Below are 19,023 nucleotides of genomic sequence, written 5' to 3' on the forward strand. Positions count from 1 at the left end.
AACGTTGTCGGGATTTAACGCCTTAAGTGCAAATTGCGAAAAACGAGCCATTGCTCAGTAATAAATTAAAAAAAATGCTTCCCTTAGAGTTACGCCAACCGCATCGTCCCAGGGTCGGCTTTGCCGCAGTAGTCGATGTCCCAGATTGCTGGACTTGTTTTGCGGGTCTCCTTTATCTAAATTTAAATCCCATGATTTGACGTCATCTTAAGTGGCATTAATGCTTTATGGTAGCTTCCGAACAATCATTTGAAGGTGCAACAAAATGGCGAGACCAAAGCCATTCACGCCAAGGCACAGACAGCTTCAGGAGCACCCACCGTTTCTACGATGACAAGGTGCGCACCTTCACGCCCTCGTTGTAAATCACTGCCTCAGTACGAAAAGAAAAATATTCAGAAAAAGAAAGTTCACTCCTATTAACCACGTACTAGATGGCGCATCAAGATCGCGAGGACGCCAGAAGCCTTGAAATCGGGCACGGACCTTGTTAGTCGCTTGGGACCATGATAATTGTTGTGATTTAATAAAAAGAAGGATGAAACGCAGACACGTTTCATGGCTTTAAGTACCCGACCAATTTTCTCTCAGAATTTATGACGGAGCTTAAAGGAGTGTTCTCACCAATTTTACAGGCTAAATTGACTACAGCAAAAGCTTTTCATTGCTTACGAGGAACGCTATCCCGATGTACGACTGACAACAGATGGCTAAAAAAGTATTTCATTCAATTTTAGTAGTGAGAATTGAAGCTTGCCTCAATTCTCCACATACATTGTGATAGCCCTCACGGAAACGTCATTCTTACGGGCAAAACAGTTTGACATTAAAGACGGCGACGGCGACAGCATTCACAACGAGTACTCGGACGTTTGCTGAAACAGGGCTGGGAGACGCAAGTGCGCGTTTCCCACCTAGCTGAGGCTTCGGCAAACATGGGCGCACGTGTGAAATCGAGCACACGGCAGATGAATTCGTTGTGGTCGACACGTTGGTGTTTCGCGTGAACTCAGAGACGTCGGAGGCTGCTGATTTACGTCACTCGAAGTATATCCACCACTGCTGGCGGGAATCTTGAAAACTCGAACTGCGTTATGGAAATCGTATGATATTTAATTACTGTGGACATCATCGTGCATATGTCGGCCGTTATTATGGTCCCCTAGGTACTGTGTATTACCCAAAAAGCAAAAAAAGAAATTTCCACCCAAGAATACGGAGTCTGCACCCCTTTAAGTCAATTTGGCATTTCTCGTGATTCAGTTAACTCTTTACTTGCCATGAAAAAAAATGCTATTTTTTGAACGCTCCTGCGATTACATTTAATTCAATACGTGATTATCGTTATTTGCGTCGAATAACAAGCTAGAACTTTAGAAGGAACAATGAGACGGGCAAGGGACAGGCGTTAACTGGCAACTGAATTTTATTGGAAGCCACATGCGTAGACATATACATGGTGTCCGAACTATCATGCCCCAAGGTTTAAATATATGCAAATGCCACGTAGCTGGACATAGCCAAGGTAATGTTGTTTGTCGTCGCTTGGAGATACTCTGAATATTTTTTTATTCTGCCTGATTAAAGTCATTAGTCTTAATTAATTAAACAAATTCTCAATTATTATAATTAGATTAAATGTGTCAATGACAAAATTGTAGAGCAACACGAAAAACTCCCGATGCAGCTTTCTATTGCTCAATATGTGCTACATAAATGTAAGTGTTTTTTTCAAACGTGAAAGAAGCCCTCGAATACACGCAAAATTGCCGCGCGCCTGGCCGCTCGAGGCACTGCTGCTTCAATACCATCGTTGGCTGAGACTCGCAAGCTTTCACTGGCTCATATAGCGCACGGCGCGCGGCGACGATGTTATCGCGTTTGGACTTTGTACGAAACATACAGCGGAGGAGGGGGGGGGGGGGCATTTCCGTATTCGAAGTCGGAAGTGTTGGGAGGATGGCGTTAAACTGCATGGGGATGGGTTTTTGTCTATCTCATTCACGATCATCTCGTTGAGAGGCTCGGTGAACGAGCGCTCGAGCCGAGACATGACCCTTCAGATTCCCAGCGAGAGATTCGTGACCGGGGGTCAGAATGATCGTGGCCGTTTTCAGCAGGATAGTCTTTCACGGGATAGAAAGGACTACTTGTAAGATTCTACCTGTAGCGTAATTTCTGCAAGGCGCTTGTGAGTCGGTGAGCAGAAGGACCTGATTGCTGCCACGGATATGTGTCAATGGCCACCGCGATCGCCACATCTTCAGCGCCGCGGCGGTGTTTATATGCGTGACGGTTGTGTCACATCTGCACTTTGAGCATCGCAGGTACAGCGTAGAAGGTTGTCTACGATTTCGGCTCCCTTGGGGCTGCGGCGTTTATCAGCTCTACGGCGGCCTTGCATTTTCAGTTTACTGCTTGGGCAACCTTGGGCAACCTTAGGCAACTTCAGGTATTGTAGTTGGGCTGGGACCTTGTTATATTTCTTGCATTTAGGCCAGTAATTACTGTTAAATATTATGTGAATCACTGCGTTCGAGGTGACAGAATTTCCCAATTTCGTTGATTGCATCTTATTACAAATAAGGGGCAGTAAATATGGTTTAACACTTCATTTCACAACTGGGGAAAGTTTGTTGGGCAAGCAGTCAGGATGATAGCAACCGCCAGTGTCGGTCACAAGGGAAGGTATTTGCATAACACCCAGATTATGTCATAAGTAATAGCACTATGAAGCTCATTGTTGCCATTGCACTCAAGCGACCGCTTGATGAAATACTAAGATGAAGTTTGTAGCATATGTAAGAGTCAGCAAAGCTTGGATACTGCTCACACCTGTGAAACCACCCCCATTCGTTTTGGTATTCAGGTGAAAAGTGTTCAAATTATTTCGCTGAAACGATTGCGTTCTTATGCATAAGCAGCACAGCTATGGCGGCTTTTAACTTATGCACAGTCAAGCTGGTATGAAGAAAAGCATCTTGTGTGTGTCGTTTCATTGATTATGTGTTTTTTTCCTTGCTTTTCTCTCTCTCTCCCTCTCTCTCTCTCTTTTATTTTTCTGCAGGAACGGTTCCAAATATCAGGTGCAAAGCTATGCCGGTGTGTTCTGCTTCTCCTTTGGTGCACGAGCGCGCATGGCGGCGATGTAGAGCGAGTGACATCTCTCGGCACAGTATCTGGAAGAAAGTTGAACTTGCTGAACACCATCGTCGAAGAGTACATCGGAATCCCTTATGCAGAGCCTCCGTTGGGAGAACTGCGCTTTCGTCCTCCGCTTCCTTCGAGGCAATGGACGGACACATTCGATGCCACGACGCAACGAACCGCTTGTCCGCAGGGACTCCTTCCGGGCCTTATGGCGGGTGACGTTGTCTACACCGAGGATTGCCTCCGTCTCAATGTCTGGACGTCGCTTTCGCAGCGATGCCTGAACAAAGACCTGTCACCCATCCTAGTCTGGATCCACGGAGGTGGCTTTTCGTACGGCAGTGCCTCCTACGATAATTACACGGGTGCAACCTTGGCTGCAAAAACGGGCCTTGTGGTGATCTCCATGAACTACCGTTTGGGGGCGCTGGGCTTCCTTGACGCGAACTCGCCGGAAGCTCCAGGCAACATGGGGCTCATGGACCAAAACCTGGCGCTTCGCTGGATCAGGGACAATGCTGAATTTTTCGGTGGTGATTCCTCTAAAGTCACCCTTTTTGGTCAGAGTGCTGGAGCACTGAGCGTTCACGGTCACATGTTGTCTCCCATGAGCAAAGGCCTCTTCACGAGAGCCGTCATGCTCAGTGGCGCATTGTATACCATCGACTCTTACAACTCTCCATCGTACAGCCTACGCATGGGAGAGCGACTGGCCATGCTTACAGGTTGCGCGGATGGCGAGAGAAATCTTACTACGCACGCGAACGAAGTTCTGAAGTGTCTCAGGGAGAATCCAGTCGATGAACTCGTCTTGGCCACTCACGAAGCTGGCGCGTCAAACGCTTTTACATTCCTCACAACTTATCACAACGATTTCCTGCCCAAGGAACCCAGAAAAGCCGTCGACGCTGGTTTTGCTAGTCAAGTGGACCTCATCATCGGGACCACGTCAGATGAGTTGTCATCTGTCCTCATTTACCCTCCTGTCAAGGAATTCCTGCAAGAGAGACTAGACGGCATCAAAAGCGACAAAATTACGGGTTTTTTTGAAGGTGCCATCGGCGCCTGCTTGAAGTCTCACATGCCGGGAGATGAGGAACATTACGTGGCAAAGACGAGAGATGCGAGCAACATTGCACTCACGAGGGCATACATACAGTACATGTCGGACAGGATGCTTAACTGTCCTGTGCTATACGTGGCGCAAAAGCACGCCGCCATGGGCAACAATGTGTTCTCGTACGTGTACGACTACAATTATGTTTCATCTGACTTGCCCTCCTGGATCGGTGCGCCCCATGGTGCCGAGCTGGCCTTCCTTTTCGGCTTCCCTCTAACAGACATTCACGGCGTCATTGACGAACATCGTGCCATGAGTGAAGCACTTATCAAGATTCTTGCATCGTTTGCCGAATCCGGGTGAGCAAAATTGTCTGCCGACTATTTATCGAAAGTGGTGGGAGCAATATTGTCTAACTGGAATAGAATCTCGAGTTGGCGGATCCTACACATTACCTGTGTGATGAAGTTAGGAAATTTGCAGGCGCAAATTAGAATCAGCTAGCGCAAGACAGGGGTAATTGGAGATCACAGGGAGAGGCCTTCGTCCTGCATTGGACATATAATATGGGCTGATGATGATACATTACCTATATACTTACGTTATTTATATGCAAGCAATGTCCCACAATGAAAAAAAAATATTCAGATCTCACGCACTGTGGGAATCAATGTTATGCGAAGCATTTTGAATGTAGGGCTATTCAGCATCGTTTAGGGTTCCGTGAAGCGTTGCCAGGTGTCACTCATATCATGGCACTTATGTCATAAATGCATGTCACTCTTTTTATGTCATGTATGTCTGCACGTCATGTCATGACACGCATATTATGATATTGATGTCATGCGTGTAATGAATGCATATGTAATGTACGTCACGCATTTTTGTATATGTACATAATTTTTAAAAACGACCGTGATGGTCTCAAGGCCATGACCATGTCATGTCATTCATGCCATTTATGTCATATCGCATATGTTATGTTCATCATCGTCATCAGTCTATTTTTATGTCTACGGTAGAATGAAAGCCTCTCCCTGCGATCTCCAATTACCCTTGTCTTGCGCTAGGTGATTCGACTTTCCACTTACAAATTTCCTAATTTCATCACCCCACCTAGTTTTCAGCCGTCCTCGACTGCGCTTCCCTTCTCTTGACACCCATTTCGTAACTATAATGGTCCATTGGTTATCTACCCTAGGCATTACATGGCCTGCCCAGCTCCATTTTTTGCTCTTAATGTCAAATAGAATATCGGCTATCCCCGTTTCCTCTCTGATCCACACCTCTCTCTTCCTGTCTCCCAACATAGCAGTTCTCGTTCCATCGCTCTTTGTGCGGTCCTTAACTTGTTATCGAGCTTCTAATAGCCTCCAAGTTTCGGCCCCGTACTTTAGCACCGGTAAGATGCAATGATTGTACACTTTTGTTTTCAACGATACTGGTAAGCTCTCAATCAGGATTTGGCAATGCCTGCCGTATGCACTCCAATCCATTTTATTCTTCTGTAAATTTCCTTCTCATGATCAGGGTCCCCCGTGAGTAATTGACCCAGATAAATGTACTCCTTTACAGACTCTAGAGGCTGACCGGCGATCCGGAATTCGTGTTCTCTTGCCTAGAGCACTGCACGGGCTCGGGCAGTTTTTTCATGGGCTCGGGATAGGCTCGGGCATGGCATGTGCTTTTTGACCCGTGCCCTGGCCGTGCTCGGCTATTTTGACGCGGGCCCCGGCCGGGTTCGGACTTTGTGGTGGTGTGCATGTAACGTGTAGCGAGTTATCCTGGCGCGTCTCGACCCTGAAAAACCTGTTGCCCCGGAAGCTAGCAGTGCTACACCTGTGTACTTCCCTTTTCTTCTTCCGTCGTATTTTGTGCTGTTTGAACAGAATGTAAAAGTCTAGAAAGACCGAAGTAGCCTGAAACCAAGGGATGCCATTGTATTCCTTACCTAAATGAATGTAATTAATGTTTTCAGGACGGTGCAAGTGCGTTCCCGACTTGCTGATTCTTCAAAGGCGAATTGGTAAAACGATGGCTGTTAAGATACGATAATTCGTCACGCGGCTGAAATATGGCTCTGCGTCCATCCATGGTTGCACGCATGTTCTAAACCGGACGCCTAGCAGCAGCGCATTACGCTGCATCATGGAGGAACGAGAAGCTTTCTCTCTCCATTTACTCCATCCGTGCGCTGCGCTGACGACCGGTAGTGGCTGCGCTTCGGCTATAGTGTACTAGAATACGGTTGAGTGGGACGAGCGGCTGGGGTGGCGCATGCTTTGCAGTGAGGCGTCCGACGCGGAAAAATTCTGTAGCGGCGCTGCGATAGAAGTGGATTGGGCCGTATCAAGGTCGCGCAGTTATATATACTGCTTAGCATGGTCGTTCGAAGTACTTCGCGCGCTGGTATTTGCGTTCAGACCACTCAAATGGTTTTCATAATGTCATGTGACATGTATTTATGCCTTAAAGGGACACTAAAGAGAAACCGGAAGTTCAACCTTGACGGTAGATTGTCCTATCACGATCACAGACATACCATTCTTACTGCGAAGAGAGGTTTAATAGCGAAAAACTGAAGGTTAGGTGAATTTCGCGCACTACCCGTTCGTGACGTCGGAGATCACAAACGCAGTCCGGCCGCGATTGTTCGATAGTGATTTATCGCTGTCAATAAAACGCAAAATGAAATACGCCTTGAACGTACATAAACAGCATTTGCAAACTTTTTAAGCCATATCAAGCGAGGACGTACAAGTTTAGCGCCAAATTAAATAAGTAAGAAGAAATGGTGGCGTGGCGCTACATGCGGTCGTGATAGTTTCGTAGTTTTGTTTTTGCTCTATGCATCATCGCGCGCGCCTGTTCCGCTCTACCGTGTTGCAGTGTTTGGTTGTGTGTTGCGTGGCTCTAAAAACGTTGACTTCGCAGGAAACAGCGAGAAAAATGCCTCGTGTGTGTAGTGTTGAGGGCTGTTGTATCAACGGCGCAAGGCGCTTGCTCAGGGGCAGCGGCAGTGTTGACCCGATTGTATCCTTTCATGTGGTGCCGCGCGATGAGCCCCGGTGTTCGCAATGGCTCAGTCCTCTGCCGATGATAAAACGGCAAAAGAGCCAGAGAAACCGATGATGTGCTCTCTACATTTCTCGCCCTCGGAAAGTATCTTGGTGTGCCCCAGAGGCCAGTCCTTTCCCGAGCAGCTGTCCCATCAATGTCGCCTTCAGTAAATCCCCTACTGATTCCCCTGCAGCAGCAAACTGGCGGCTCGTTGAGTGCTGAATGGCATTAAAAACCACGAAAAAACCCATACCGAGTGCGGGCGCAACTTTCTACGCTTTTTTTGTGTCGGGAACATCGTCGCCTGGAAGACCAGCCGCCTCGCCTTCCGTCGACGAAAACTAGGCTTCGCTTTCCGTCAGCGCGGCCGGCTGCTCACCGCCATCGTACGCGGAAACACCTACCGCACGAGCACGGAGGCTCATTTCGTGCTCCGTTTCACTGAAGTCGCTCAAGTGCAGTCCTGCTTCCCTGGCGAGCTCTTCGTCGGAAGGTTCAACGTCAGCAACGGTATCCATCGCAGCCACAAAACATCTTAGCAAAAGTCGCAGCGAATGCAAACGCAGCGGCCATGCAGCCTATGATGGAGCGAGGGTGCGGCTGTTTTCACAACTAATCCGTGCAGGGGCGGGGCCTCGCCTCGATGACGTATCACCATTTTCTTTTTTTTCTTCCTCTCTGTTTGGCGGCAAATCCGTTGGAACGGAGAACACGCTGGGCTGGCGGTGATAAGGCACAACTGTGGCTGCTGTTAAGGGATCGATGGTATTCCTAAACAAACGCATCACCGTTTTGATGACCCAAATATAATCGCACTCTCTGGGAGGCAGCAGTCTACCTGACCGGAGCAGCATTTTTTATTTGCGGTGATGCTACGCTGTGCTCCGCAACACCCCATTGACCGCCGCTTCGCGTCGGCGCCCGGCACCGCGGCTTCCGCCGCGGCACCGGGGGACAACCGACTGCGTTGTCAAACAGAGAGGAAAAAAGGAAAATGCTGATACGTCATCTAGGAGAGGCCCCGCCCCTGCACGGATTTGTTGTGAAAACAGTCGCACCCATGGTGTTAACGCAAGCGGTGGCGTTAACGCCGTTAATGCAAGTGGTCACGTATCATGGTGCCCTCTGATTCGCTGAGAGCAATGAAATCCGTGACGACACTGCTTCAGCACAAATCTAGGGTGAAAGAAATTGACGAAGAGATATTTGGTCTTTGTTTACGAATTTCTCCGCTAATAACTCATATTTTTGCACCCAACAAAACTGCATACATTCCTTAAGTCGATAGGTCCCTCTTTTATTCCAGCTGAACTTCCTGTTTCTCTTTAGTGTCCCTTTAAGAATAAATTCCTTTCATTCTCTTCTTTATTTTATTATTTTTAATGCCGCTCGGTGATCTTTCTCTGGCCGGGTTCGGGCCGGTTTCGAGCCGAGCTCGGGCCGGGCTCGGGCTTAAAATAAAGGGGTGGCGGGCCAGGCCGGGCGTGTAACGTAGATTATTTCCGGGCCTAGGCCGAGCCCGGGTGTCGCCATAAAAGTTTTGGTGGGGCTCGGGCACGCAGGCCAACGTAAAAACGGGTCCGGGCTGGGCCCGGGCTGAAAAAATCAGCCCGTGCAGTGTTGTACTCTTGCCAGGCTGTTGAACATCATATTTGATTTCTGCATAATAATCTTCAACATATGTCATGTTATGGCATGCATTTTCATGTCATGCATATTCGGCCATATAGCCAGTTAAAGAACTGACCCTGGTGACATCCCGACCACAAGGAAATACCTATTGGCCCAACTATCATGTCATATCATGCATGTCACGAATGCATGCGTCATGTCATGCATATCCTGCCATCAAATCAGCCTATTTTTATCTCCACTGCAAGACGAAGGCCTCCCTCAGCGATCTACAATTACCCCTGTCATGCGCTAGTTGATTTCAACTAGCGCCAGCAAATTTCCTCATTTCATCACCCTACCTAATTTTCTGCCGTGCTCGACTGCGCTTCCCTTCTCTGGCACCAGTTCATAAACTCTAATGGTCCACCAACTTATATCCAGGTTAAAGACAACCACCAAGGTATCACGACCATGAGCGCATGCCTAGTGCTGCAAGCTAGTAGACAACTTTGGTCGCTGGATCCACTGGATGAGCGTAAGAGAATACATACACTCAAGTCGGCGAAAAATGCGTCGCACTAAAAAAAGGCGAAATGTCTTCTCCATATTTTAGGAGTCGACAAAATGCGTTATAAATATCCCGAAGAGTGTCTTGCATGTCGACAGTGGTTTCCTTCAAATGTGGCGCACCATGAAGATGTTTAGGGCCGCGATTTTCTATCTATGCGTTATGCTTTATTCTATAGTAGTCTTATTACCCACCGCTCACGGCTGGCTGATCCCGTTGATAACGTGAGCGGACCGTCACTCTGACCACTAACTGAGTTCGAAAAGCGCGAAAAGGCATTAGAATCGAAAAGGCATCGCTACAAAATAGCGGCCTACGTGTTTGTTTTGGTAGGTTGTTTCTCGTTCAAACTTTACCTCCAATTCGGCATGGCACATACGGTAAGGAAATAATTTGCTGGCACGTAGTATATTGCAGGTTCTTGAATATGGGAATGCGGCTGTGTTTGCCACTTTTTTAGGCCCTTCGCCGTCTCGCAGCCAGCGCTCCCTTAGAAGTTGGCAGTAAAAGAGAATACGGCTTCATTGAGTGTTCATAGCACAGCCTTCTGCACCATTTTGTTTGCAATACGAGATGCAACCAATAGTGAACAGCTACACCCACACTGGTATATTATATCAGAGTTCAAGGTACAAGGGCAAGAAAATGATACATATAATTATAAAATGTCATTATATAAGGAATTTCTAATAAACTCAAAATAATAATATTTATTCTAGCGTGGTTGGCGTTTGCGAAAAATTAGACAGCTTTAGTTTAACGTTAGCGTAATAGCGGGGTTAAGGGAAATAGCGTTACCATTCCGCAAACGAACTTTGCAGAAAGAGAGTTTTAGTATAACGTGATAGCGTAGTTTACGTGCGGGACGCTATTCCATTGCGCTTTGAATTTCGCATACACAGGGCACCTAAGATATGTGTGTGTGCGTCCGGAAAGTGCGAGAGGCAGCGCAATGGAAGCCAGGAGCGCGTTGTATTTTTACTTGCCATGTCCGCCGATCTGCAGCGAAACAGACAAGCAGTACAAGCTGTCTACCATAGCCTCCAAAATGTTCCGATCTCAGAGGCCATATGCCGTCGCCACGCCTTTCTCCCGACTTTACCGACAGGTGGCGCTCGCATCTCGGAGAAAATTTCTCTCGTTAGGCTTAGGCGCGTTCGAAACGAGAAGCGATCTCGAAAATTCCTCAAGATTAGCCATAACACTCTCTCGGCGAAGCGGCATGAGACTACGCAAAAGCCGTTTACGCAGTCATTTGCTATGAACGAAGTGAATTCTACAAAAACCACGCCAAATTCAGTTCGAAGCGGGCGACCGGGACCGCCGCCATGTTTTACGTGAACTACGCAAACACGCTAACACGGTAACGTTAACTCGGAGAAATAGCGTGCGCACGGTAAAAGGTATGGGTCGTTTAGCGTTCGATCCCGCTATTCCGGTCCGCCAGCTATTCCGGTAACCACGCTAAACTAAAACTATCTATTGACAGGGCTGTAGAGCCGGAGATTGCTTTTTGAAGCGAAATACACCTCTGTATATATATATATATAGATATATATATCACAGAGAAAATATTAAAGGCATGCATGAAAAAATGCAAGGGGTAACTATTGTCGATCAAATATGAAGGGTAGTTACGATGAGCAAAAGAACATTTAGAGGGCCTTTGGAGGAACAGTCCGTTTACCAAAAGTACATTCTGCAAAGATTACGGCATTTGGAGTCTATCTTGTCCCCGAACCATTTATCGTCATCCGTCTTGCGTGCTTCCTAGATTCCCTGCCTTTCCTTCACTACCCTCTCTCTCTCTCTTTCGTCTTGCTTGAAAACTGTGTTAGCTGTTTTCCTGTGAATAATGCTATGTCACACTGACAACGCGCAGGGCGTTCGTTAGCTAGACGTACAGGGCCTGCAGCGTTAAAGCATGGAAAGGCGCGCCGGATAGATAACGGTTATTGGTTGGAGACAAGATAAGTCCCAAAGCGTGCAAACTTTTCTGAGAATCGGACTGACATCCTAAGTACCAAGCTAGCAGGGCACATTATCTGTCTTGTCTGCTTTCTCGTAGGATAAAGAAGCGAGTGTGCAAGCGTATTTTTTATTGCGTTAGTTTGCCTTACTGCATCACAAGGAAGTGTTACACATAATTGCGAAGTTCTATCTCTTGCATAAAGTCTAAAAAGGAGCGCTGATGAGGGCCAAAGATCCCCTTATGTAGATCTGGCGGCCGATTAGGGTGGAGACCCACACGGTTCAGATGACGTCGACAAGCTGATTGCAGACCAGGGCACGTTCCATAGCAAGTGCGGTAGGTCTGCCTCCCGTACTGGCGCAAGACGGTAGGGTAATCTAAAAGAGGCGTCGGTATATCACCACTGCGCGCGGCTAGACGGTGTGACAGCCGCACTCACGCGTACTCTTCTGAGCGATACCTCCTCTTGACGGGCGACGCCACCCGGGAGGTCAGAACCACACAGAAGTATGATAGCTAGCGTGGTGCGCTGAAGAATTTCTTTCTGACTGTCCACTGGTTCAGAGTGCGGAGGCATGAGCAGAGGCAATGGGTGCATGACTGTCAAGGGATGGCATGCGGCGTCTGCCGCGGTATGAGCGGGAACAGTTGATCGACGAATCCAACAGACTCGACCCGGGCATGGATGCCAGCGTATTAAGAGCTCGTGTTACCGCTTGCTGCAAGATCACATTACAGAATTAAGTGAGATCGAAAAAGGATACGAAAACTTTTTACTAGTGGTTGGCTGTGGATTTTGCACAGCAGCGACTGTTCAACAACGCATGCATGTTTCTCCTTCTATCCTTGGTGTACGAGGTACGTTTATAAAGTTCGTATTACCGGTACCATAAATTTAGAACAGACGTGCATGATAGGCATCAAAATAAGCGCACGTATCTGTAGTTTTAGACGAACATAAAGATATAGTTCGTTATGGTATCCCAGAGCACCCCAAGGGTATCATAAAAAACAGAGTTCCGCTGCAGAGCTTGAGGTCACGGGTTCGATGGGGACGAAATGCAAGAACGCCTGTGTACTTGCATATGCCTGCACGTTAAAGAACACCATGTGGTCAAAACAAATCCTGAGTCCCCCATTACAGCGTGTCTCACAATGAGATCGTAGTTCTGGGCAAGTCAAACCCCCGACTTTTTTTTTAGAGAATGGCAAGAGATTTTCTTCCAAAGTCGCACATATTGTAGAAGCAAATTCTGCTTTCGCTATGCCGGTTTCGCACACGCGTGCATGCACGCAACCACATACGCCCACCCACACACACGTCGGCCTGCAAGGCTTTTATCATGCGTACGATGAAGCAACTTGTGCTGCAAAGAGGTAATCACTCGATCGAAGGTGTCATATGCCCTTGTGCTTACAGACAAGATCGTATGCTACAGCAGCTCGAAAGAGCAGACGCCGACAGGTCATAATAATGCGGATAATGTTATCGAAGGCAAACGAAAAACATTTTCTAGGAATATCACGGTGAATATGTCCCATGTCTAAGAAAATAAATGGCTTGACAAATTTTACATAATGACACTGGCTTGAAGAATGTTGCATGCAAATAAATAATGCATTAAATAATTCATGCATATATTCGTGTTAAACACCGAGATAAGTACTAGTTCCTCTCTTCTCACCAGAGATTGGTCGTTGTGATGAGATTCCCGTTCCCCTTAGCTATGAGGTATTATTGTTCAGAGCAGTCAAGAAATGTCGGACCAGGTTTAATCCAGTAGGTACTGCATTACGGTATGACTCAGTTTAATGTGTACTAAATTGTTTGAGTGGTGGAATCCATTTACTAAGCAGATGAGTACTGACAAGTTCGTTATCATCACGCAGCTACTTAGGCGAGTTTTTGGAAGCGGCTCTAAGCGTATGACCTTCTCATATGTGTAGCACATGCTTTTGTGTTGGGAAGGGGGATGCAAGTAACTTGTCCCGCTGAGGGGAAAGGCGCCCCATTTGGCTACAGCAGAACAGCGGCTGCGATACACGCTGTACCTCGGAACGAAAGGAAAGATGTTTCGTCTTGAATGGAATACTTGCATTTGCGTTCGATGTGTTATAGCGTCCGCGCGCCGTCCTGGGATGCCCCAGGGCGCTGCAGATGGGGTTAGGTTCACTTTCTCGGCCGCAGCCGTCGTGCCTTTGCAGGCCTTCCCCACTGAACAGCCGTTCCTATTGTTCACGGAATTTGGGTGACGCGATAGACGACCACCCCCGGTTTTAGTGTCGGCGCTTCCCACTGGCGCGCTTTCGAGGCTCCTCAGTTGTCGCTTATGCCCAATTTTCCCGCCACCGCTGTGTGCCTTTGCATGCGTTCGCCATCAGCGACCCTTACTGATTGTTAGCGGAATCAGAACGGCGTATTCCAGGGCCACGCGTAAGTTCTCTTAGCGCTTGCGGGAGGGCTATCTACTGTTCACCGGACCGGCCTAGTAGACGTGGCCTCTCGGAACATACCCGCGGCTTGCGTGGCCACTTTTTACCGGAGATGTATGGTCGCCTCTCATGCATGCGAACACACAAACGGTAACGTCGCTGATAAATTACTGTCACACGTGTGTATTTGAGTCCCAGCCCCTGAACCAAAGAACGTCATGGCCAAGACATGCAGTCGACAGTAGATGAAGAGTGAGACGGAATGTGCCCGTGAGCCTGTCTGTGCGTTTCGTAATGTTTTATGTCCGTGATATGCCTATGGCCGCGTGTCTGGTCATGCCAGTGGTGACTATGACATGGTGATGGCTTTGGTGACAGCCTTTCTACAAATATTTGGTTTTAAGACTCATGTTTTGTGGTAGGGGAGAGCAGAGGTTCAGGCGTGGCCCCGCACAGGCACTCTGGCGTTTGTCTGAGTAAAGAGTCTCTTCATCGTACAAAAGCCCTTCACGCGGGCTGCCTTTGAACCTAAAACACTTTTCTTCTCCAAGTAGTGTTCAAGTCAGATTACGATAGGAGGAAAAGAAATAAAAGAAAACTGTATAGAACGGCGTTAAGGGTTAGGTAGTACTATTGCATCATTGCTTTACACAGTGTGACATATGTACACATGGGATCAATGGATGTGCAGGCTATGAGCAACTCATTCAACGGTTTATAGTTAACATTGAATGGCCATTTCGGGATATACATATATATACATATGTATATATATATTTATATATATTGTCACGGGTATAAGCTATTTACAGAATGTATTTACAAGAGATAGACAGCAGCTGAGAACACAGAGAGGCTGTTGCCACTTCGTCCTCTTCTCCTTCGTCGACATTGTCTGTTCTCACCGTAACACAACCCCCGGCGGAAAAAGCACCGTCCCGGTGCTGCAGATGGGGCCATCGGGAAGGGCATAATAGGGCTTAAGCCGAGAGACGTGTACGATGTCGGGTGATGTGGAACCGGTTGGCCCGACGGATGTCACCTCCACCAAAATGTCACGGGTATAAGCTATTTACAGAATGTATTTACAGGAGATAGACAGCAGCTGAGAACACAGAGAGGCTGTTGCCACGTCGTCCTCTTCTCCTTCGTCGACATTGTCTGTTCTCCTCACCGTAACAATATATATTGTTACAAGCGTGAAAGTATAGTGTTATTTGAGTGCGTGCCATTGGCTGTAGTGGGACACAGATAAGGGGGTCGAAGAAGAGGACGTTTTGCCAAGCGATCACGGAACCTAGGCTGGCGCTCAAGACCATCGGTTACGTCGTGTCTCAATAAACCCTCTCTTAACAGAATAACCCGTAACAAAGTGGTGGTGGTGCGGGGTACACGACGTCGACGTACTACGGAGTCCCAAGTGCTTGAATTTCGGCGGAGCCGCCGCCTTGCCGGTCTCTCGACAACAACTGTCATCATGCCACAACACGGAGGACCAGCTCTAGCGCCAGTTTCAATCGCGCAAGGGTCAACGGCAGCTGCACCCACACGACATTACATGGAACCACGCTCGATCGCGGGAAGAGCGGGAGAAGACGTGGACGAGTGGCTTACACACTACAATCGGCTGAGCCGATATAAAAACTGGAACTCGGTCACCAGGCTTGACAACGTCGTCCTATTTATGAGAGAAACCGCACTGATGTGGTTCGAGAACCATGAAGAGTCTTTAACAACATGGGAACGGCTTGTTGAGGAAATGGAAAATGTTTTGGCGACTCTGATGCAAAAAAGAAACGTGCGGAGCGAACGCTTGCCCAAAAAGCACAAAGTCATGGAGAGACATGTACTACTTATATAGAAGAGGTGCTCAAGCTGTGCAAGATCGTAAACCCGCGGATTTCTGAAGAAGACCGAGTTGGACATCTTTTGAAGGGTTTCGCAGAAGACGACTACAATTTCCTGATATGTAGAGAAGACCTCACCTCTGTCTCAGATGTTTTGCGTCATTGCCGCACATTTGAGACGTTGAGGACCCGTCGTATCGCACCGAAATTTGGACGACTGGTAAACGTCACTACTGTCGCCAGCGTCGACACGAGCCCGTCCAGCGACCTTGCCTCTACTATCCAGGAAATAGTACGCGAAGGACTGCGGGGACACAATGAATTAATGTACCACACAGTTCAACCGCCGGCTGCGTACCCATCACCTCCACCACTCTGTTACGGGTTATTCTGTTAAGAGAGGGTTTATTGGGACACGACGTAACCGATGGTAGTGAGCGCCAGCCTAGGTTCCGTGATCGCTTGGCAAAACGTCCTCTTCTTCGACCCCCTTATCTGTGTCCTACTACAGCCAATGAAACGCATCCAAATAACACTATACTTTCACGCTTGTAACAATATATATATATATATATATATATATATATATATATATATATTAGTAGTAACTGGATTTTTCAATGGGCCAAGCGTAGTTAGGAAAATCAGAAGCACAACTTCGCGGTTATCTTAGGTTTAATATTTTCCCAACAGTTTCGGTCGGTGGGCCGACCTTTTTCAAGGGATACAGGATTTTCCTGTATCCCTTGAAAAAGGTCGGCCCACCGACCGAAACTGTTGGGAAAATATTAAACCTAAGATAACCGCGAAGTTGTGCTTCTGATTTTCCTATATATATATATATATATATATATATATCATGAGCCCAAATGCGCATGGGCAGCACCGTGTAGGTGACAACAGCCGAGTGCAACTTCAAATGCGTGTTGCACAACTTGATAAAGAAAAAACAAGAAATATTGGGCGTACCAAATGTCTCATATTTCGTTTTAAGGAGGCTCTGCTAGTATTTTATTTTACTGTAGCGCTAGGCATTCGAGCACATACCAGAAGTTCTAGTAGACTTTAAAATAATGTTGCTATTTTCCTTAGTATAAACAATGAGCAAATCTAGCGCTACGATAAAATAAACTACTATCAGAGCCTCCATAAAACGAAATATGAGACATTTGGTGGGCCCAATATTTCTTTTTTTTCTTTCTTTTTCAAGTTGTGCAATGTGCATTAGAAATTTCACTCGCCTGTTGTCACCAACATGGTGCTGCGCTTGCGCATTTGGGCTCAGGATGTACTAGCGCTCGTTGGAATCAGGTCATATGTTTGTCGGAAACATTCATAAAACATATTGAATTCTTGCGCGGTTCATTCACAAGTGCTTCCATTGTACTCATTGTGATCGTTTCCATTGTACCATTCGCTCTTTTTGAAATATAAGTGCACGCGTAGTTATACAGCTAAGTGAAATGAGCACCCGCATAAGTGCTGAATTCGAAAAATGTTTTCGAAATCTGCGCCGTGTGTATTGAATTTCCTTAGTGCCCTAGTCATAATTGAGGCTGTTTAAATCAGAAAGCATAATTGTTAACGCAGTTTCGGCAAAAGTGAAATGCTCCCGTTACACTGGCTGTCTCAAATGCTCGTTTCTTTTCATTTTCAGGACTCCCGAGCTTCCCAGTGCAGAAGAGTGGCCCAAGTACAGCGAGGACCAACCAATTTCGGTGGTGCTCGCACCTGGCAACTATTCGGACATATGGGAGTACCGTGGCGGGGAATGTGATTACTGGAGGAAGTACCTCTGAGCTGAAGACGATATGCACTGCGTCTAGATTGAGTGCGCAGAGAGGGAGGCCGTTGCGGCGTTAGTGCAGTGTCCTTTACTGAGTGCACATAATAATGCTAAGCGGAAGTACAGACTTCTTGCCACAGTAGACAATGCAGACTGCTGGCCACCATCGACTGCAACAGTGGAGGACACTGGAGTCGTGTCATCGCTGAAGCACTTAAGGGTGTGTCACACTGTCGGTGTTTGTAGTTTGCTTAGGCTACGGTAGAAAACGTGACTAAGTTTGATGTTGAGAAAAGGTCGTTGCGTACTGATATCGCCCCACTACACCCCCCCCCCCCCCGATGAAGCGTAGGTACCGCCTAAAAAAAGAGAAATTTGGGGTTTCACGTGGAACGCTATAATATGATTACGAGTTATGCCGTAGGGAGGGAGTCCGGAATAATTTTAAGCACTGTTTTTTCAGTCATATTTAATGCAGGTCCCCGAACGTTTCTGAATTGCGCCGGCATGAAAATTCGCGCGCAGCTGCCGGGATCAAACCCGCAACCTCGAGCTCAGCAGCGCCACGCCTTAGGGACTAAACTACCGGGGTGTGTAACCGCCGAAAACGATCGGCAGAGAATACGCATACCATTAAAATGAGAGCGTGACAGATCGGGCCGCAGATGACATTTTAAGGTCACGAATGTTTTCTGTGTGCCTTACGGCCCCATATCGGAAGCAACATCATCGTTTTAGAACACGACCTCACGTGGAGCATTACAGATTTCACTTCGCTTGGGCTGAAAGCATTTCTTTATACAATTAGCATTCTTATGGTAATTTACCAATTAGCTGCTTCCCCGTCAAACTGGTTCCCTGGCTAGGTAGCACATGCGTATCTGGCACTTGGTATATGCCGCAATTCAACGAACATCTTCGACGTCAACTTGAGTAATAGGTATGTGCCACTGCGTATATGCCACTCTTGAGTGACAGAAATATACCTTAAAATTTATCCGGTGCACAGCGGGATCGAACGCAGGCCACGCACAAGCTTCAAGGCGGCACCGCATGCTAGATGGCGCAGCGTGGGAGAGGGAAGCGCGAGATAGGGTACCGGCTGCATACACGTTTCGGCGTTGACAGTATGGTCTGCCGCTACATTTCTTCAATGCTAATCGCATAAACGTCAACATTGATCGTGAGATAGGTTCTGCCGGAGTGTTTTATATATAAGTTGCAGATTATGCAAGAAGTTTATTGTCGAATTTTTAGGCTATACATTTAATATTTCGGCCAACCGGACGAAACATTTGTGTGTATCATTGTTTATCGATGCATCCAGTTGAAAAACCCACCAGGCCGGTTTGGTGTATTCTGGTATTTTCTTGTGTAAACACCAACTCTCTGGTGCTACCTGGTGTGCACACCAGAGTTATCTGGTGCTGTCGTGTACGCACACAACAGCGATTTATTGCTACCTGGTGTGCACACTAGAGTTGTTTGCTGCTGTCTGGTGTGCTAACCACCGTATTCTGGTGCTACCTAGTG

At 47.3% G+C, this 19,023-nt stretch overlaps 1 protein-coding gene across 1 annotated transcript in view; it reads left to right on the top strand.

Annotated features, from left to right (window-relative positions):
* The window catches only part of LOC119442469 (acetylcholinesterase-like), a 73,156-nt gene extending 55,371 nt beyond the window's left edge, over positions 1–17,785 (top strand). The window contains exons 2-3 of the mRNA XM_037707368.2: positions 3,068–4,569; positions 17,362–17,785. Coding sequence (XP_037563296.1) covers positions 3,068–4,569; positions 17,362–17,503 — 1,644 coding nt within the window. The 3' untranslated portion in view covers positions 17,504–17,785. The remainder of the gene's footprint in view (positions 1–3,067; positions 4,570–17,361) is intronic.
* Positions 17,786–19,023: the final 1,238 nt, after the last annotated feature.

This window comes from Dermacentor silvarum, chromosome 1 (genome assembly GCF_013339745.2).
Source record: "Dermacentor silvarum isolate Dsil-2018 chromosome 1, BIME_Dsil_1.4, whole genome shotgun sequence".
NCBI classification, from domain to species: domain Eukaryota; kingdom Metazoa; phylum Arthropoda; class Arachnida; order Ixodida; family Ixodidae; genus Dermacentor; species Dermacentor silvarum.